Source organism: Sciurus vulgaris (assembly GCF_902686455.1).
Source record: "Sciurus vulgaris genome assembly, chromosome: 8".
Classification (NCBI taxonomy): domain Eukaryota; kingdom Metazoa; phylum Chordata; class Mammalia; order Rodentia; family Sciuridae; genus Sciurus; species Sciurus vulgaris.
Genome location: NC_136468.1, coordinates 115,131,934 through 115,153,420, shown reverse-complemented (window position 1 = coordinate 115,153,420; position 21,487 = coordinate 115,131,934). Strand labels below are relative to the sequence as shown.

Below are 21,487 nucleotides of genomic sequence, written 5' to 3'. Positions count from 1 at the left end.
GGAGCTAAGTAATGGTTGGTGGATCATGAAGGAACAGGTGGTTATGTGAATTCTCTCTTTAACTCCTTAATAAGACACACAAATCCCCATATTTATTAAAATGAATATATCACTTTAACTGGAGACTAAAGAGTAGAATGATCGGATGTAGTTTTTAATCTGAAAACTCAGGCTTGTGGTCTAATAGTTCCTGTGTTCTACCAGAGACAGTAGATTATGATCATACAATTAAAGATGCATGACTGCTATGATACTGGTTGTGATCACTGGCAGACACTAAGTCACTGAATTCAAGAGAGTTCTCATTTATGTGATAAGTATGGGCCAAGGGGGACTGAGTTGACACATACTAGAGGGTGAGGGGAATGGCGGCATGGTCCAGGAAAGGTGGAGGGCCGGGTCAATTATTGGCTATGGTTAGAGGAGTTCCGATTTTATTTTGAAAAGCAAAGAAGGATGGTAAACAGAGAAGTAGAAGCGTGATAGAGTTCAAGAGAGTAGAAGAGAGGGTGCAAAATGGGGAGAGAGAAGACAAATGAGCTACTTCTGTGTTTCCCTGAGGGAGGCAGGGGCCAGGTTCATGTGGGGATGGTGGAGTGATCAGGGACAGGAACCAGGGGTTGCCTCTTGGGGAGCAGACATATCTTGAAAACTACTTAAAGTAACAAGGTATCAGAACAGTCTTATTTCCTTTTCTATTCCACTAATGAGGAAGCTCAGTTCATGAGTACATATCAAAATTCGCTTATCCATTCATGGACAAACATCTCTGCCTTTGAAAAGCTTTCATTCTTGCAGAAAAGATATTCATGAAGTTATAAAGAGAAAAAGTACATATTTGGAAATAATCAAGTTAATAACACGATAGGAAAGGGAAATTGCTAAAAGAAAGATTACTAATCTGAATCAGTTTGCTTTGGTGACAATGACTAAATTATCTCAATATCACTCTCCCCAAATTTATATTTCAGTAGAGGTGGAGAGATTCTTTTCCTTCTTCCCAGCTGCTGTAAATAGCTGGGGGTAGCTGACACTTTATAAATAAAGGTAGATAATAAGGTGTTTTCTGGCCTTTCTTTGCATTGCTGGGTGAAACTTGAGGACTGAGTGTGGTTAACAGATGACTGGTGCTTGGTACAGCTGCCAATGACATGGGTCAGTGACCATCTCTTAACAGGTAAGGTCCTCATAGCCTCAGAACAAAGTAAGAACACAAGAGGCAGGTTTGGGAAGAGGTAGCATCTGTGCGGATGGAGCAGGGCCTGGCAGGGCCTGCCATGGCTATGCTGGGATTCAGAGGAGGAAACATAGAATCAGGTCCTGGTGAGATGGTTCTCACCCAGAGGGAGGAGCAGTAACTATCTCCCCCACACTTTTTTTTCCTGCTCATAGACATCTTCACAGTACATGTTTGTGAAGCCATTCTCTCAGAAACACAAAGACCTCTGTTCATTATAAGAAATAACTTATAAATAAAGAAGTCTTCATTATAAGAAAGAAGTCGGTTCATCAGAAAGCCTTCTTTCTCTACTGGAAAACACTTCCCCAGAAACCTTGTTTGTTGTCTTTCTTTAATTCCCTTCAAATTCATGATGTGAATACTACCAAAAGCAATATACAGATTCAATGCAATCCTCATCAAACTACTAATGACATTCCTCACAGAACTAGTTTAAAAAAAAAAAGTCCTAACATTCATTTGGAAGAATAAAAGACAGAGTAGTCAAAGCAATTCTGAGTCAAAAGAGCAATACCTGGCTTCGAATTACAGTACAGAGATATAATTATAAAAACTGCATGGCACTGGCATAAAAGCAGACACGTAGACCAGTGGTACAAATGAGAAGACACACATATCTCACATATCTACAGTCATCTGATCCTTGACAAAGGTGCCAAAAATATACATTGGAGAAAAGATAGCCTTTTTAACAAATGGTGCTGGGACAACTAGTTATCCACATGTAGAAGAATGAAACTAGGCCCTATCTCTCACTCTTCACAAAAATCAAACCCAAAGTGGATTAAAGACCTCAGAATTAGACCAGAAACTATGAAACTCCTAGAAGAAAATGTAGGGTCAACACTCCAGCTTTTAGGCACAGGCAATGACTTTCTCAATAGCGCTACTAAAGCTCAGGAAATAATGCCAATAGTTAATAAGTGGGATGGCATCAAATTAAAAAGCTTCTACACAGGAAAGGAAACAATTAGGAATGTGAGGAGAGAACCTACAGAATGGGAGAAAAATCCTTGCTAGTTACTCTTCGGATAGAGGATTAGTATCTAGAATACATAAAGAGTTCAAAAAAATTTACACCAAAAAATCAAGTGACCCAATTAATAAATTAAGTAAATAGACACTTAATCCAAAGAAGAAATACATGTGGTCAATAAATACACAAAAAAATGTTCAACATCATTAACTATTAGGGATTTTATCTCATACCAGTCAGAATGGCAGTCATCAAGAGTACAAACAATAATAAGTGCTGGAGAAGATGTGGAGACAAAGGAATAATTTTATACTGTTGGTGGAACTGTGAGTTAGTACAACCACTGTGGAAATCAGTATGGAGATTCCTTAAAGGACTAGGCATTGAACCACCATATGACCCCGCTATACCACTTTTTGGTATTTACCTTAAAAAATTAAAGTCATCTTACTACAGTGATACATGCATATCCGTGTATATGGCAGCACAATTCACAATAGCCAAACTATGGAACCAACCTAGGAGTTCATCAATGGATGAATGGATAAAGACAATGTGGTATATATACACAATGAAATTTTATTCATCCCTTAAAAAAATGAAATTATGGCATTTGCAGGAAAATGAATGGAATTAAAAACCACCATGTTAAGTAAAATAAGTCAAGTTCAGAAAGTTCAGGGTTGTATGTTTTCTCTCATATGTAAAAATGAGAGGGGCAAAAGGAAAAGAAAGGTGGGAGTGGAGCTCCTAAAAATCAGAGGGAGATCAGTAGAAGAAAGGGACCAAGGGGTGAGAGGCAGAGGTAGGGGGAGTGCTAGGAATTGATATTAGCCAAATTGCAACATATATGTATATTAACAATATGTATATATTCTTATATTGTATGAATATGTAACAACAAATCCCATCATCATGTACAACTATAATTCACTAATAAAAAGGTGGAAAAAAAACCCAATTTATAGCATGAGGTCATTTTTAACTTGACTTCATAGGCAGAGGCATGTCCAAAGTTCCATCTCTGCCACATGAATTTATTGATTTCTGTAGTTACGTTTAGCACAGTAGACTAAACTTCCTTTGTTGGATTTTCTCAGTATAATAGGCAGCAACTATCATGTTATTATTAGTCATTATCTTAAAAGAAAACACTTGCATGTCAGAGCTTATACCATAAATTAGTGAACAATAAAAGCCAGCTTAGCCTCAGCACAAATTCATTAGCATCAGGATTTTGACTCACCATAACTCCAGACATCACTTTGGTGGGTATAAATTCGGTGTAAAATTGATTCCAGAGCCATCCACTTGATAGGCACCTTGGGATGATGAGAGATAAAGCATTAAGACAACGATTAGCTTCCCTCTGTTGAACAAAATTAAATCACACTAGAAGTAATTACAAATGACCAAGTGGGGAAGCCAGGTCACCTTTCCTGTCTGGAACTTCAGGCCTATGGCTGCCTCCCAGCAAGAGGAGATTTTAAATCCACTAGAGAACAGGGTTGCTCTGGGAACCCAGAGCTGGCTTCTGAAATGCAACAGCTAAAGACCTTTAGGGCCACTGGTTGTTCTGGTGAGCTGCGGACCCTGGTGTGGACAGTGATCACAGCCATTCAGCATTTGGGTACATTTTCAGGGATCGATGTCACAGGACTGATGGTTGTCTGGAGTCATGCAGGCCAGGGTGAAACTCAAGAAAGGTGCAGCTGATACAGCTGAGGTGTGGCCATGGAAGGGGGACCTGTCTGAGAACATGCACCTCTCACTGCTGTGACAGTGCTCTGGAGAAACCCTAAGCTAGAGAGAGGGCAGGGAGCATACACTCATAGCCAGCTCCAAGCATGAGTCACAGACACCCATGGAAACTCTCACAACAACATGGGGAGGAGAGCTTTTCATACTTGAGATATTGTCAACAGCACTGTACCACCAAATTAACTGTGGCATTTCCTAGCTGTTCTTTTGACGGGTGCTTAAGTCCTGGAGGGAGAAGTTGAGACCTAACTTTTGCTAATGATCACCTAAGATAGTGATGACTATAGCCTCTGACCATGTCAGCAGGATCTTTACTCCCTCTCCAGGCAAACCACACTCCCAAAGCAGAAGACCCTGGTGAGGCTCAGTTGGCTGCGGTGGCGCTGAGACCTCACCAAGAATGTTTGGCAAATGTCCCCTACATCAGTTGAGAGCTCAGTCTCTGTTATTAGGAAAATGCTCTCTGATCTCCAAGTCAGATTCTTACCTTTCCTCCCTCTGCATGGTATTCTTTCTCCTCAGCACCAAGCAATTTGGCCAATCCAAAATCTGTGATCTTGACATGCTGTGGTGTCTTCACAAGGACATTCCTGGCTGCCAGGTCACGGTGCACCAAGCGCCGGTCTTCCAGGTAATTCATGCCCTGAAATACAAGGGATTCTGCATTGAGGGTGCAAATTGTTCACAAGATTGCCAGTGTATTAGGAAGACAGCCCTCACACATACGAACTTAAAGTCAAAGTCAGGTCACACTCTGAAATTCTTGAAGCCGGGGACTGGGTTTGAGTTTGTCTTCCTGCTTCTGTTGCTGGACACAGACACTTGCAGCTGGTAAATGTTAGAAACTACCTACTGGATAAATGAAAAGGTAAGAAAAGAAAGCTTTAACTAGCTGCAGATTACTAATTTTTCCCCATCTTGATACTCAAGTTACAAGTAGAAGAGGCCAGTGACTGAGCACGAGCTCAGTTGTCAGGTGGAGAACGGATCTTAACACTTGCTCTGGAATTTGCCAACCATGCCACCCACCAGGCTTTACCTTGCCTGCATGCAGCTTCATAGTAAGGAAGAAGATGCCAACCTCACCTGGTTGGGGCAAAGCAAAGTTTCTCAATGGATTTAAGCCATGATCTCCTCATGTTTTCCTGAACTGTCTATCGTACATGATTCTCTGCCAGTGAAAAAGTTTTCATCCAGTTTTATTTGATTTTAAAATGCACCCACATGGATGTTGAATATGCTTCTGCAAGGTACCATTCCCTATTACTTTCTTGGATGCCTCCACAATTCTGTTACAGTCAGAATTGCTGCTAAAATGAAATAGTAATACTTGGGCTGTGTCTAGCACAGCACCCAAAGTGAATTCTAGAGATATTATGCCTCAACTACTGTCCCTGCCCACAAGAGTTCTGATGTCCTTATCATATGCACCTCCCTCCTTGCTGGCAGATGGGGCTTACTTCTGGTTTCTACTTCTTGATTGACAACTGCCCAGCAAAGCCAAGCTCCTTTGGGCCTTACTGAGCTCCAGTGTGGTATGAGCTTGGCAGCCCACTTTCTCTGGGCAGGGCCATATTGGCAGGCAGAAGTTGGGAGGTGGTCAAGTCTGCAGACATCTCAGTTGCTTGTTTCACATTCTCCTCCACTTACTCATAAATACACCTCTCTTCTCTGTAGCCAGAAGAGGGGGCTGCATTTCCACCTTCCTTTCTGGTTGATGTTCATGAACTCTCCAGCCCAGAGCTGGTGCTTCAGCACAGAAGTGCTTGGGAAGTGCACCAAATGAATGGGTTTAACAAACTCTGCTTTACTCTGGTGTTTTGTAGTTAAGGAGGCATCTCCACTTTAGTGCAACTGCAGGGAATATCTGTAGAGAATATTTTCCAACATTTTCTGGCAAATTCTTCATATTTTTGTATAGGCACTAGGTGGAAAATTACTAATTGACTTCACATATCAGCGTAAATAAAAAAATTCTTTCTAGAGCAAAAGCAGTCATCCTCTGAAAGTAGGACCTCACAAAGGTGCACCAGGAATTATTCTTTGGGTCTCTCTCTCTCTCCCTCTCTCTCTCTCTCTCTCTCTTTCTTCTTGTGGTGCTGGGGATTGAACCCAGGCCCTTGTGCATGCAAGGGAGGCACTCGATCAACTGAGCTATATCTCTGGCCCTCTTTCTCATATTACCTAGAAAGTGCCTAAATGTTAAGATGCTGTTATGTAAATTTTTCCTTTCCTAAGATTTCCTCATGTCTTCTCAAGAGGAAACTAGAGGATTTTTTTTCTCTGGACTATACTTCCAAGTTAGGAATTATTACTTAGGAGTGGGTGTGGAAAGAGAATGGGAAGAACTTGGAGCTGAGAAAACATTTCCAAACACAGGCCTGGTCTTTTTATTTTCTCTCACTCTTGCTATGATCTCTCTTCAAAGGCTGGTTCCTTCCTCACTTTAATCTCCTGTTTGATTTATGGGATGGTGACTATAATCTGTGCTTTGCTACCCCTATATCTTATAAAAGAGTAAGGCCTCTGCTTATTAAATATGATGAACTCTTACCCATTCAAAAGGGTTAATTATGTTTGGCCGCTTGCCTGGGTAGACCTAACCTCTGCATTCCAGGCTGTATTAGCTCACTGTTCTCTTTCCCTTTCTCTCCTTCCATCTTTCTTCTCTATCTCTTTCTTCCTTTCTCTATCCCTTGCTGTCTCTTTTCCTTCTACCCTGTATTTCTTTCATTCATTTTTCCTCTGTGGGAGCTATTGTATAGGTGTTGCACGGACCTAGAGCAGCAAGTTACACGTTAGTCCCTACGGAGGACCAGCGAACTGCTCTTACCTCTCTCTTTAAAATTTGTGTGTATGTGTTTTGTGTTGTTTATGAAACTCCCAGGGGAACTTCAGAGAGCATTTCCAGCCTTGTTTAAGGACAAGCATTAACTTTCTTTTTAAGAAGAAAATTTTTTTGAATGTGAAGTCTTTTTTTTTAATTCATGTATTTTTATTTGGTGCTGAGAATCAAACCCAGGGCCTCACATGTGTGAGGCAAATGCTCTACCACTGAACCACAACCCCAGCCCAGCACTAACTTTCATTCTGCCTCCTTGAATGCTTAACAGAGGATTTGGTATATGGGACACATTGTCACCATATATGGAATAACAAATGATTAAATGAATGAATGATTGAATAATAATATTTACTGTCAGCTTTGCGCACTGACCACGTGCCCAGCCTTTGAACACATCTCCATAGAATACACTTTCTGTCCGGGTGCCCATGTGACCACCTTGGTAGAGACCAGGGGTTCCAGAAACCAAAGCATGCTTTTTAACTGACAAGTCTTCAGTTCTCAAGACCACCATCATGACCCTGGCCTTCATAACCCTGCTGGGGCCTTAGAGTCAAACTTGCCTGCTGGACCAAAAGCTGCTTGGGTTACCAGAAACAGAACAAAACAAAAATCTAGCACCTTGGCCCTATGCCACAGAGTAAGTCCTGTCATTGTGTGAATTTAATAAGTCCAACTGAGCTCCACCCCAGCCCTTCCCCACTCTTCAGGCTCAGGGACTTAAAGGAGCAGCACAACTTCAATATGTTGTGAGGTTTTCTTAGAACATCAGTCTTCAGAGAAGGCTTGGGAAAGGGGAAGAAAGAACCATTTACATATTCTGGAGAACACAGCTAATCAGACAGAGGGTCTTAAATTAGAGATAATTTGGGGACAAAGAGATTAGACCATTTGAACATAGATAAAACTCCACTAGTGGGTCTCTGTCCCACAGTCTCAGACAGTTTGAAAGGCCATCTCAGTGCCCAGCAGAGTTATATTTTAACCAATCACCAAAGATAAGGGCTGTGATACTACTTATGAACTCTCAGGCTCTAAGCAGAGACGCCACAGGAAGTAATATCAGCACACGCCCCAGTGGGGCCTCTAGGGAAGCTCATTTCCTGATTCTTCTCATTTTAATTGAATTAAACATATTTATTTTTGTTAATTACTACAGGACTAGAATGAATTTTGAAATACTGAGGTTAAAAGGGAATTTGAAGAGCCACCCTGGAAATTAAACTTACAAAAGAAAGGCCCAGGGATATGCTTCACACGGATATCAAAGATTTTTCTGGCACAATACCTATGGAACAAGAAAGCACTGGGGGTGGTGGGGCGTGACCTTTAAAGACTCTGTTTTCCCAAGGGCTACACATCTTACAAGTCTCGGGAGGAGTTCAGAGAGGAGACTGGAACAGGATCCACTTCTGTTCTGTTTTATTAACCACGATATGGAAAATTCCGGGTAAGCATGGGTTTAGTGAACACAGAAATGGCAGAAAGTAGGACAAGGAGGGGGTGGGTACATGGTTTTGGTAAAGTGCATGGTTTATGCATCACTGAGCATCTGTCTTCAGAGGAGGCAGGAAAGTGTCAGAATTTCCTATTCCAGGCTAGAGGTGATGTGCTCCAGAATCCTACTGTCAGGAAGGGAGGACAGCTGGGATTGCTGGCCTGTGACAGTCCCCTGGATCTGTGGCATCAAGTGCAGGCTAAGAGTGAGGACTTATGAGCAAGACTCTCTGGTGTCAAAACCTGATTTTCATATGTACTGACCTGAACCTTGGCAAGTTACTTAGTGGTCCCATGTCTCAGTCTTCCCATCTATAGAATGGCCCAATCAGAGCATTAGTGAGTTTAACCCTATAGATCACTTGGATGGTGCCTAGCAGAGAGTTCTGTGCAGCTGATAGCAATTGTCACACTTTCCTCCTAAATGCCAAATCCATCCTCTTTCCTCAATCTCTTTTGCCATAATCTTGAATGAGGTCACTGTCTTAATCTACCAAACCTCTGCTATGCTTCCTAAAAATGTCCGATAAAGAGTAAATTCCTACATGGTGCCTTTGTTGTTGTGATGAAGCTCCATCTTCTTGGTCCTGCAGGGTCTCTCTCACAGCTGCCCCTCTCTCTTCAGTACCTTGTAGTCACTGAGCCTGCTTGACTCCCTTAGCTCTTAAGCACCCTTACTCACCGCTGCATTTCTCACCTCTATGTCCTCACCCTCAGCTGACACCAGGACAGGGTTAGGATCTATTGCACTCATGTCGACAGGGTCATTTAATTGCAGGGCTCTAGACTCTTGAGGGGAGGGGCAGTTTGGCTTGCTCACCCTAGTTTCCCAGTCTGGCCCAGCTCCTGGTACTTGACTCACAGGTTGAGCCCAGTTGGTCACAGCTCTTCTGCTCTAACTTGCACAGTGACCTTCAGGACAGCTGGACCTCCTGCCCTTGACTCTCCTGCTCTGACGCACTTCATTCCCTGCGGCACCTCCTGCTCTGTAGGGGTCCCCTTCCCTCCCTCACTGACAGATTTGGGTAGATAAGAAGTGTTATCTTACTTTTGCCTCTTTCACATGATGTTTTATACTGGCAATATAAATACTCAAGAAATAACTTAGTAAAATATCTAAAAGTTGATGAATATGCCTTAAGAAATAACTTGACAAACTAACAAAAAGTTGATGAATATGCTCTTAAGTTGCTTTATGTAACTTTTGTTCTTTTACGTACATACTCTAGAGAGATCATTTAGGTTGACCAAGTTTAGCTGTCATCCTTTGTGAAATAATGCAAGAAAAAAATTAAAAATAATTCAAATAACAAATATCTGATCATTGGATAGGTGGTCTGGTCCTTTTATCCTGCATATTGTCATGTTGTATAGGTATTTATCAGATATTTGCTTTGAAAGTGAGAGGGTTCTTGCTAAGTCCTCCTCTTTGGCCCTCTGTAGAGCAGGACATATGGTGGCTGAATCACCCCCTAGGGCACTGTTAGTCAGGGGAATGACACTGTATCTCAACCCTACCTGTGGGTTGAGGGAGCAGATCGTAGTGGTGAAGGTCAGGGCCCAACTGGGACCAAAGTAGGAAGTTGTATATTTGACAGAACATTGTAGAATGTCGTAGAATCTCCACTACAGTCTATGCAAAGGAACAGATAGTTGCATCTTTTTAAGTTTTTCATCCAGCATTCATTTTTACCCTCTTACGCCCTTGCTCTTCTGTCAGTTTGGACACATTATAGTAGCCCTCTTGACCACAGTTTCACTTTCTGTGACTTTAATTATCCACAGTCAACTGCTGCAATCCAAAAATATTAAGTGGAAAATTTTGGAAATAAACAACTCATAATTTTTAATTGTAGGTACCCAAAACTGCAGAAAGCCTACTTGCAGATAAAGGAGGAGTCCTGTATTTTGAGAGAAAGAGAGAAAGAGAGAGAGAGAGAGAGAGAGAGAGAGAGAGAGAGAGAGAGAAGGTCACATCCATACAATTTTTATTATAGTATATTGTTATAATTGTTCTACTTTATTATGTTTTATTAATCTTGTACTGTACCTCATTTATAAGTTAAACTTTATCATGGGCATATATTCACAGTTTCAGGGCATCTTGTGTATCCCCCACAGATAAGAAAGTACTACTGTGTAATATGAACACAGTTTCTGTGACATGACACCTAGAAGCAAGCACAAGTGGTTGGTAATGTTCTGGCTACCTGAGTGGAATCACCTGACAGCTCCTTTTTGGAACGTGAGGACCCATCACTGACTCAGCCCATGCTCATCTGCTCTCTTCACAGCTCACATGCACTGATCATTCTTATCAAGGTGTGATCGGTGAAAATACCTGAGGCTTTTTGAAAGGGACCAAATTAAATATCTCCTATACTTATAAAATGGATCCTTTGAACTAAATTTTTAAAACTGTGTTAAATTTTGCCTCATATGTTAAACTAAGTGCAAGTTCTGGTCAGAGAATGATACCCATAAATCTGTTTCTTTCTGAGCACCTCCTTCACACCCCAGCCTTCCTGCATAGTTCCTCAGGACCTGTTCTCAAGTATCTTAAACTGATATTATTTGTTGTACTGCAGAATCAGATCCATGTTTGAAAATTCAAGTCTGTGAGATCTTAATCTGTGTAAAAAAATAGCTCTGTTGTCCAAAAAGTGTTTGGGAAAATGCTAGATGAATCAGTCTAAACATTTTATTTTTGTAGGACTTTGCAATAAAAATGCATACTGTAAGTCTCTAAGGGGAAAGGTGTGGTACAGATGGTGTTTGTCAAACTCAACTGAGGATAGAATCTTCTGGATTAGAACATTTCATGACATTGTTTTGCCATGTGATTGTGATACACTTAGGGGTTTACTAGCTGGCTTATACACCTGGAGAGAACAGATATACTTTCTTAAGCAACTAACTCACTCCCAGGGAGCGAAAGCTACTTGTGAGCTAGGAATCAGGAGGCTGGGACACCTGCTCTTTCTGATTGGTAAGCAGGTGACATCTCCACATGCTTTTGAGACTGATCTTTTTTTTTTTCTTTTGGTGGAGAATGGAATCCATTTTTACCACTGTGGCAAGGGGTGACTCCCTTACAGTCTACCAACCCTAATCTGATTTCTTTCCCTCCACCAGCTCTGTTTTTGTCTTTTTCCTGTTTTCCCAGTGGATTTAATTATCCTCTTAGCAGTTTAGTCAGGACAATGAACTTGTCAGCTCTCCCATCAATATTTAGAAAACTCCTCAAAATAGTCCATGCTTTTGTGAATCAACACAGCACATTTAAAAATCAATAAATCCCACTTTGAAAATGTCAGGAGTTTAGTTTCTGGTCAGCCACTAAGTATTTCTGGGTAGTTTTCACTTAACACTTGTAGAAACAAAACTATTTAAGACTCAGATAAATTGTTATCCAAAAGCAAATCTTTATAATTTGGGAAACAATTCCTTTCCTTTCTCTCAAGGGATAGACATTCGACCATGCTGGATATTCAAATATGGCAGAATAAGGTTTCCCTTGTGAATTAAAAATAATCTTTCACACATGAAGAACTAACTGACTAAAACAGGGAAGGATTTCAAATCAAGATAAAGCTAAGCAAAGTACAATAGTGGCTTTAAATATCAGTTGGAAACTCTGAGTAATATTATATAGAAAACTATATCAGGAAACTTTGAGACCCTAGAAACCCAAGTTCAAGATCCTTGGTAACCCATGCTTGAATGGGACCCACACCTCTCCATAGACACAGTTGGATTAGTATGTTTCTCATCATGCTTGCAGAGTCTGATTTTAGGAGTCGAATAAACTTCCATTTCCACAAACATTGGTGGTCAGGCAGATGCAAATGTAAGATTGCAGAGAAGGGAGGGGAAAGCTCATGAACAATACAAGATGGAGAGCAGAAGATGTTGCTCTGAAATGAAATACAAGTGGATGTGGATCTAGAGTAAGACAACATTTTAGGTTAGCATTTAATCACTACCCCAACCTATTTTAGTTAAGGGGAAAGAGAAGGAGGAAAGGAACATTTAGTGCATACCAATATGTATCCAAACCTGTGGCAGGTGAGTCATAGAGACTCTCTGTTCTCATCCTTCTACCCAGATAAAGAGGTGGCAGAATACCATTTCATAGCCAAAGGGACTGGATGCAAAAAGACTAAGCAATTTGCCTGGCTCACATGGTTCATGAATGCTAAAATTTGAATTCAGAGTCCACTAAAATTTTCAGTCCTATTCTGTAATGGGAAAACTTACTGAGACTGTCTTCCCTTTAAGGTAAAAGGATGACATCAGCAATTCACATTGATGATAGGGTCATTTCTCCATCACATGAAGAGTACCCCCAACCCCCAGTACTGGAGATAGAACCCAGGGCTTTGCACATGCTAGGCAAGCAAGTGTTCCTCCACTAAGCCACACCTTCAGCTCTATGAAGAGTCACTTCATAGAGGTGGGAATTCATGTGAGATAATTAAAGAATTTATGCTAAACTTTCTGGCACACCCTGGTGACATGGGCATTAGGAATCATTCAGGAGGAGCTGGCCCCATGGGTGCAGGGTTCTGTTGGCCCTGCCCAGGCTAGGAGACACAGCCGGGGCTCACCTCACAGTTGGAGCAGCTGGGCACAAACTTAAAATAAACCAGATCTTCCCATACAACATTTGTGCTAAGAAGAATATAAAACAAGGTAATAGAGATTGCCTGGGAAAGGAGCTTAACAGTTTCAATTTCCCACCTTAGGTAATCAGTAAGGAAAACTTAAGAAAGAATTTCTGGGTTCAGGAGTGAGCACATGAGAAGACCCTCAGAAATAATTCTATTCCCAGTGAAACCTACTTTGGGTTAATCACCTCCTTCCCTAGATCAGCTACTGCAGTGGGTTGAATAGTGCCCCCTCCTCAAATTTCAGGTCTACCCTGAACCACGGAATGTGATCTTATTTGGACATAGGTTTCTGAAATCTAAAGATGTTAAGATGAAATCATCCCAGATTTAGGGTGGTCTCTAAATCCAATGATTAATATCTTTTTAATATATGTTTTGGGGTACAACATTATGTTTTGATATGTGATATGATTAAATCAAGCTGATTAATAAAGCCATCACCTCACATACTTATGTTTTTGAGACTATTTAAGATATTCTCTCATAGAATTTTCAAGTTCAATGACTGATAGCTATGAGAAAGAAGAGGAGTATTTGGCCATAGAGACATAGGAAAGAAGGCCATGTGAAGACAGAGGCAGGGACTGAGGTGCTGTTGCCACTTCAGGAAGTCAAGGAAGTCAAGGAAGGCCAGAGGGACCAACCTGGGGCTGGCAAGGAGGGAGCCTCCCTACCACCACTGGGGGATTAGGGACCTTCAGACAACTTGATCTTGGACTTATGGCTTCCAGAACTATAAGAGAATAAGTTTCTGTTGTGATTAGTCACCAAATGGGTGGTAATCTGTCATGACACCCCCCACAAGCTAATACAATAACACAGAACTATCAAGCATTTCACAATTACAAGAAATCACAGCAACCCTGTTCCTGGACTATTATCTAATAATGATGATAAAACTCCTCTGTGACTTTGACAATGACAATGGCAAAAACACTTGGTGATCTTGGTCAGAGAGGAGTAAGTGCTTACCACTTCCTGGCATGCTGAGAGCCTGCTGGGGCTGGGGCTGAGAATCACTACCCCTCAGCAAAGAAGAATGTGCTGCTGTCTGGCTATCCTGGGAGGTGGCCTTCCACTTCTCCAGCACAGCCCAGAGCCTCAATTCCAGGAGGGACCCAGTCTCACCCTGTGCCATGGCTCCCAACAAGAGTCAGTCCTGTGGTATTATGGATAGCTGTCAGTAAAGGTGTGCCCAGAATGTGCTTTTGTTTGTTTTGTGTTACCTTTTACGACTGCCTAGGGTTGGGTGAGACAAGTTCAGGGAGTTCTCATAAGTAAGCTGGCAGGAACAACTGCTACCACTGACCGGGGGTGCAATGAGAACTGGCCCAGGCCTGGCTCCCTGCACTGGCTCCCTGCCCAGGGGTCCCTGACACTTCCCTCAACACCCTGCCCTGCTGTCTGTGAGGGTTAGGGGGATGTCATATACTCAGGGACAGGGCCTGCCCACAAATTATTTAAATTCAACTGTTCAAAATGTACGTCTATTACCATAAAAAATAGGATTTTAGCACTTTGGATGCCAGTAACTGATGTAGGACAGAGATTGAGATGAGAGAATTTGAGATGAAATTAGGAGTCCTTCAGGGAGCTACGAAGAGCTCAATACCTGGCTCATTGCTCTGTGCTTGTCCTCAGTGCACGGGTGGGGCCACGTGCCCACTGTGTGCTCTTTCATCCTCTCCCTGGCTCTGCAGCAAGTGTGTCAATAAAGAAGGACACTTTAGGAGCCCATGCCACAAAGCAGGAGCACCTGTTATCTTCCACCAGTCTCCTCAAACTTGTATATCAGGCCTTGTGCCATAACCCTAACCCTGCCCACAAGGACACACCAGTCTCCCAAGTCTTCCTTCTGGCCTCAGCCTGGTTTACTTACCTTCCTATCAAGTCCTGAATGGGGAAAGCCACACTCCTGTACTACAAAGCAACACAGTGTTCACCAAAAAGAGCTCCAGAAAAATAAGAACAAGGACACCAAACATATTGAGCACCCAACAGAGAAAACTGTTCATGTGTGAAGGACTAGATTTCCAACATGCAGATGGGACTTGCGCTGACTGAGTGCACAAGCCAATCCATTAAATTTAATCTAAGATAAAGAAAAGCCGGCCAGTGTTCACATATGCACATATCCTCTTGGTTCAGTTATCCCTGGATGGCAGACCAAATGCCTCCTTTTTCAGTATCCTTATTTCCCCACTTGCTGGGTATGTTTTACTAAAGATTATCATCCCTCCTGAAAGATGAGAGCAGTGTGCAGAAAGTTGAGACAGCTTGTTTAATGGAAATATTCGCCCTCCTTTTCAAAGGAAGATGCCTGCTCTACGTGCTCTCTGGTGGTCAGGGTTCCTTCTTCATTTACCTTTGCAATCTGCACACACCAGTTGAGTAGGTACTGGGATCCAATGTTGTCCTTGTGCTCTCGGACATAGTCCAGGAGGCAACCGAAAGGCATGAGCTGTGTGATAAGCTGGACAGTAGAGGTCAGGCAGATACCCAGGAGGCGGCACACATGAGGATTGTCCACGCTGGCCATCACGTAGGCTTCCTGTAAGGGAAAGAGAGAGGATGGCATCAGAAAGGCTCCCCAATAGTGACTAAAGGAAGAGATATGGGACCCCTTTTTCCAGGTAAAAAAAGCATGAACATGGTTCCCTCCACTGAGCTACATATCCACAGCTCCTATATATGTATTTAAACACAAATCTGATCACGACACTTTTCTTGCCTTGACCCCTTCCTGGGTCCTCACCATTCTTGCTGCCTGCTCTCCCTTCAGGCCTCTTCTACTGGAGAGCCTCTGTCCTCAAAGCCCCTCCTGACCAACTCTTTTCAGCAGCCTCGCTGATTCCCCATTATAAACTCCCCTGACATCTTACCGGTTTTTCTTCAGGGAAGCAGTCTCAGCATTGCCTGAGAACTTGCAAGAGGCAAACTCTTACAGGTCCCCTCAGGCCTAGGGGTGAGATGCCATTTGTTTGAACAAGCCCTTAGGGGATTCTTAATGAAGCAGCAGAGCCACATCCTAATCTGTACTTATCTGTGTGATTTAAAACCTGTCCTTCCCCCACCAAGTTCTTCAAGAGATGGACTCCATTCTCATGCCCAGCATGTGCTTAGGGTCCTGGCACTCCCAATACTAGATATGTCAGCAAATGTTTCCTTATTTGTTGCCTCAAATTCTACCCCACGCCCTAACATATAGGAGATGCGCTTTTTTTTTTCTTTCTTTTTTTTTTTTTAGTATTTTTTTAGTTGTAGATGGACACACTCTTTCTTGCTTTTTTTTTTTTTTTTTTTCATGTGGTGCTAAGGATCGAACCCTGTGCCTCAAATGTGCGAGGCAAGCATTCTAACACCGAGCTACAGCCCCAGCCCCAGGAGATGCTTTCTTGATTGTTTCAAGCAGCATAAGTATTTTTCTATGTTAAACATTATTTTCAAGCAGAATATACACCCTTTCTATTATAAAATTATTACAACATTCAAGAGCAGAGTAGATATTTAATACCTGTGGACTCTGGGGTCATTGAAAACATCTCTTCATCTTGAAAAAGTGCTTTCAAAAATCAGAGAATTGAATGCAGACAGCAAGTACACTGTATCTGAGGTGAGTATTATCAGAAGAAACTGAGGCCTGGGGAAATGGCCAGCCTAAGGCTGTACTTCTCAGTGTCCGGACTGGGCCCACATCTGGGTTTCCTAACCCCTTGGGCCAGTAGGCCTCCCTCCATGCTCCACCCGCTCAGCACATGTATAGCACTAGGTGCTCCTAGGGCCTCTGGAAGTGGAGGAGACTGATGGTGTCTTTCAGGTGCTCTGTTTAATGGGCTACCTGAAAGCTTTAGGTGGCACGTGTGTGCGTGCATACACACGTGAAACCCATATATAAATCTGTTTTTCATTCCTTTTCCATTGCCTAAATTTAAACTGAAAAGTCTATGGAAAAATTAATAAGCCATGGGACTGCCATAAAAGAACAAATCACATCTCTCCCTGAGTCTGGGAAGCTGTACAACCATAACACCAAAGAAATCTGCTGGAGGTTCCTATTTTCTCAAGATCTGGTTGAGATTTGGGTACATGTTGTATTCATTTTAAGGGGAAGAAAAATCTACAAAGTGGAGCACTCTGAGCAGCCCATCTGTTGTGGGCTGTCAAGGGGCTGATCTGGAACCAGAAACTGGGAACAGAGCAGGGGGCGTGGGTGTCAGGCCACACAGAGACTGGAGACTTGCCAGGTCCTTGGTCCTCCTAAAACCTGATAGACCAACAGATCTGAGTCGTCACTTCCTGCCCCCCTCCCCACGGCACAAGGGGAAACACTGTTGTCGTGTGCCCTGCTCAGCGTGCGCAGAAGTTAAAGTGTGCTTTGTTCTTCACTGTTTATCTTGGAATCCGTGAAGGTGCACCATGACCTACACCAAGTATGCTTGGTATTCCACAACAATCTCTGCACAAGCTGCCCATGCAGGCAGAGCTCATGCTTGGAGACCCTGGTGGCTGCTGTCCAAGTCCCACTGCAGGGCTGTCCCTGAGGTTTTGGTGACCTTGAAAATCTATTATGCTTGTCCTAATTGCTGGCAATAATTACTGGGTCCTTCCTCACTGCCTATCTCCTTCATTTTTTTTTTTTTTTCTTCTCTCTCTCTTTTTTTTGGTAGCACAGATTGAACTCAGGGGTTGTTAACCCCTGAGCCACATCCCCAGCCCTTCTTATTTTTTACTTTAAGACAGGGTCTCGCTGTGTTGCTCAGAGCCTCCCTAAGTTGCTGAGGCTGGCTTTGAACTTGTGATCCTTCTGCCTCAGCCTCCCTAGCCATTGGGATTTCAGGTGTGCACTACTACACCTCGCTTGCCTTCATTTTTGAACTCTGATGTTATGAATAGGGAAAAGAATTTCACTAAATTCTAAACTCCTTAAGAAGAGGCCCATGTCTATCTGGTCTTATGAGTGAAGAGTAGGTGCCCACCCCCCAACATTTTAAAAACTTTTAATAGTTAAGTAAGCCACTGAAAGCGATGTAAAACGGTGTCTGGGGCATGTGGTGGACCAGAGTACTGGGTCTTTGGAACCATGTATGAGGACAGCCAATATTTAAAAATAAAAAAATACTTGGCCCGCAGGCTGTCCTGTCACAGAATTAATGTGCTATTGAGCACACTGTTGAAATTGGCCTTAACATCACTGACTTTGTTTCCTTTAGCAGAAACCACCTCCCTCAACATTCCCTGCTTTCCACAGGGTGCTCTCCAGTACCCACACATGACCCCACACTGTCAGAAAGGTTTGTGAGTGCCCAAGAGATTGAGCAAATGAGAAATGCCTCAAGTTTATCATCCAGTGCCACAGTCACAACATCTGGTATTTCAGGGGAAGACCAAAGAGGATGAGAATGAAGAAATAAAGTGGGGGAAAGGAAAGAAAAATAATGGAGGGAGAAGAAGAGACCAGGCAAGAGGATGAGCATGAGGCAAATATAAGACCTTCAGATGTCAGGTGCACTTAATTTTTAAACCTTTCCTTAATCCCTCTTCTACCCTATCTCCAACCACAGAAGCACAGATTTCCTTCAATTAAAAGGTCCTGGGAGAAGGGAGAGACTTTTCAGTGAAAACTACATCCTTTCCAAAGAATAGCTAGTGTTTAGAATACTTTCAAGTTGTCCTTATCCTACCTTATAAATACTCTTGAAGTGCATGTTCTGTGTAGTTTATTAGAATATCTCAAATGAGTAGAAAATTAATTAAGGATGCAAATTTGGCAAAAAAAAAAAAACAGTTCTCTTTTTAACAGTAGAGGTGAGTGGGTAGAGGTTGTAAGTGAAGAGTTCACAAATCCTTGTCTACTTATTACTTTTTGCAGTTAACAGGACTTGACATTACATTAACAAGATTCGACACTGATTTGTAAATCATTAAAAGGAAAGATAATTTTGCTTGATAAGTATGTCATCAACATATAAGATTTTCTATTACATCGTATTAATATATCATCTTTCACTTAGGAGTGTACTGATGTGGGGTTTCATCACTAAAATAAAAGGAGAGAAGGCTACCCAGAGAAAATTAAAGGGTAAAGGGTATTGCCACTGGAAAATGTATCATATCTAAACGTATTTTTAAAAGGCTTATGTTTGCCTCGCTTATTATAGATCTGTGGATTAAAGAACAGAGGAATAATACTACCTGGCTTTTGTCCTTGGCTGGAAGATTACTAAATTGTCAAAATTTCTGATGCAATAGGCAAATAGCCGTTTTCCCTTTTCTTTGACTCTGTTTTCCAAACCTACTGGCTAGGCCCCCTCTGTCTCCACTTTCAGTTGCTCTGTCTCAGGACAAGAGCAGATATTTCCAATACCTCACAGCAAGCCCAGGCCAATACTGAAGAGGAGGGCTGTGTCCTAAACCTAAACCTAACCCGTTCAGCTAGCCTCTTCCTTGCAAGGTACAGCCCCATCAAGGGCTGGGGAGGGTCCAGAGAAGGTGAAGAAAGTTTAACAGAGGTAAAAAATAAAGATAATCTTGTGGAACATTCCAAAGGTTAGCTCAAACATTAACAATCATTAGGCATTGAAGAATAACACTGAAATTATTTTGGGAGAAAGCACAGAGTATGGTCAAGAGTTTATAGAGTGGGATTTATATTGTGAATTCTAGGTACCTTCAGTAAAAGTCATTTCAAAGATAAGATACTTTGGAAGAGCAAACTGAACATGAGTTTCAGAGTCAGAAATAATAAAGGGTTTCACTCCACCACAGTTATAGGAAGCTGGGCAATTTTCTTTATGCCTCCATTTTTTTATCCCAAAATAGTGAACATAATATCTATGTCACAGGCTCATTATGGGCATTTACTGTGGTAATGTATGTAAAGAAACTAATGTCAACAAGTTCTTGAGACTCCTATGAATTGTGATTCCATTCTCTGGATAATAGAATGGAAGACTCTTTTCCATAAGAGGAGGGAAACAGACCCACTATAGCTAAAGGGAAAAAGACACAAAAAGTAAACACTTAGAATAGAGCACCCTGATGTCAGACACCAGAAAAGGCAGCTTCTGATGTCCATCCAGTGGACAACTAGAGAACAAAGCAAATACTTACGTCAAGAATTTCCTTATTGGCCTTTGGAGATGTCGCTTCTCTTAATTCTTTGATGGCTACAGGAATTTTAACTTTCTCACCTTCTGGAATCCAGAGTCCCTGAGATCAAGAGAAAGGGAAGACATTAATTAGCGATTATCACACCATGCAATATGTTGACTTGTGTGCTGGATGGACTTTATTAGCCACAGCTCTGCACTGCAAGGCCCACTGTGACATCTAAGCTGCTCTTTAGCTATCAGGTCCATGAATCAGAGTAAAAAACCTGCTTGGGTCAGTTGTGAAGTCCGTGTGGATCACTTAGTCCAGAATTCTGAGAGGCTGAGTCTAAGCCTAATGAAAACCACACTTTAAGAAAACAGGATCTGAAATGAAGCGTTTTAGGAAGAACCTGTTCTGACTGGGGCTTTATTTCGATGCTTAATGCAATGACAGGCAGCCTCCCTTCTGTATTCACCTGCTACAGTCTTCTGCCTGTGCCGCACTCCCTTTGAAAGGTCAATGACATCTTTTTTTAAAATAATTATTAGCTGTTAATGAATCTTTATTTATTTATTTGTATGTGGTGCTGAGAATCTAACTCAGTGCCTCACACATGCTGGGCAAGCACTCTACCACTGAGCCACAATCAGTCAATGACATCTTTAACAATACTTTTGGCCTCAAAGGACCACTTATTTGTTGTGGCTATAAAAGATTTCCTCTTAATAACTTGGGAAATACATTGGAATTTCCCAAGCCCTCAGTCAAGCAAAGAGGAAAGGTGATGAAAATCAGTGACACACTGAAGACTTGTCACTGACTCAGGACAAGATGAACCCCAGTGGCTACTTGTCTCCAGGGCTGTTACCTTATACACAGTGCCAAATGCTCCTGAGCCCAGAACTTTGATCTTTTTGAATTCTGTTTCCTTTAAGATCCTTAGGAGAGCTTGGTTGGGGGCTTCTCCACTCGGCGTCAGAGGCTCCACAAGCTGTGAAAGAGAAGGGAGATCTAAGATGCCAGTTCAAGGCACCCCACTGACAGCAACATGGGTGCCAGCACATGAGCAGCTGGTGGCCAAAAACATGTGGTCACCTTTTAGTACAGAGCACTCACCATGGTTGTTCAAAAGAACAAATGGACACTTTCTTTAAAGAACTTGATAGCACATGGTAGGAACAGAGCCTCTCTGATATATCTGCATTCCACAAATGCAATTTCTATTTCTGTTTTCATGCCAATGAACTAAACTGAAAAACTGATGAGGAAAATTTATATATGGTGGTTATTTTTGTCATTTGTGGGGCCCCGAGACAGACACCATTATGCTTATGAGGGGCAATGGCTTCTACCACAGTGCTGAACACAGATGCCAACTAAAGGTTGTGTGAAGAATCACACCA

General features: G+C 42.1%; 1 protein-coding gene across 3 annotated transcripts in view; it reads right to left on the bottom strand.

Moving 5' to 3' along the window:
* Positions 1-21,487, bottom strand: part of EGFR (epidermal growth factor receptor) — a 195,269-nt gene that overhangs the window by 12,500 nt on the left and 161,282 nt on the right. For all 3 annotated transcript variants that reach the window (XM_079151507.1, XM_079151508.1, XM_079151509.1), the window contains exons 18-22: positions 20,953-21,075; positions 20,103-20,201; positions 15,358-15,543; positions 4,465-4,620; positions 3,463-3,538 (exon numbers count right to left, since the gene is read on the bottom strand). In XM_079151507.1, the coding sequence (XP_079007633.1) occupies positions 3,463-3,538; positions 4,465-4,620; positions 15,358-15,543; positions 20,103-20,201; positions 20,953-21,075 (640 nt within the window). The remainder of the gene's footprint in view (positions 1-3,462; positions 3,539-4,464; positions 4,621-15,357; positions 15,544-20,102; positions 20,202-20,952; positions 21,076-21,487) is intronic.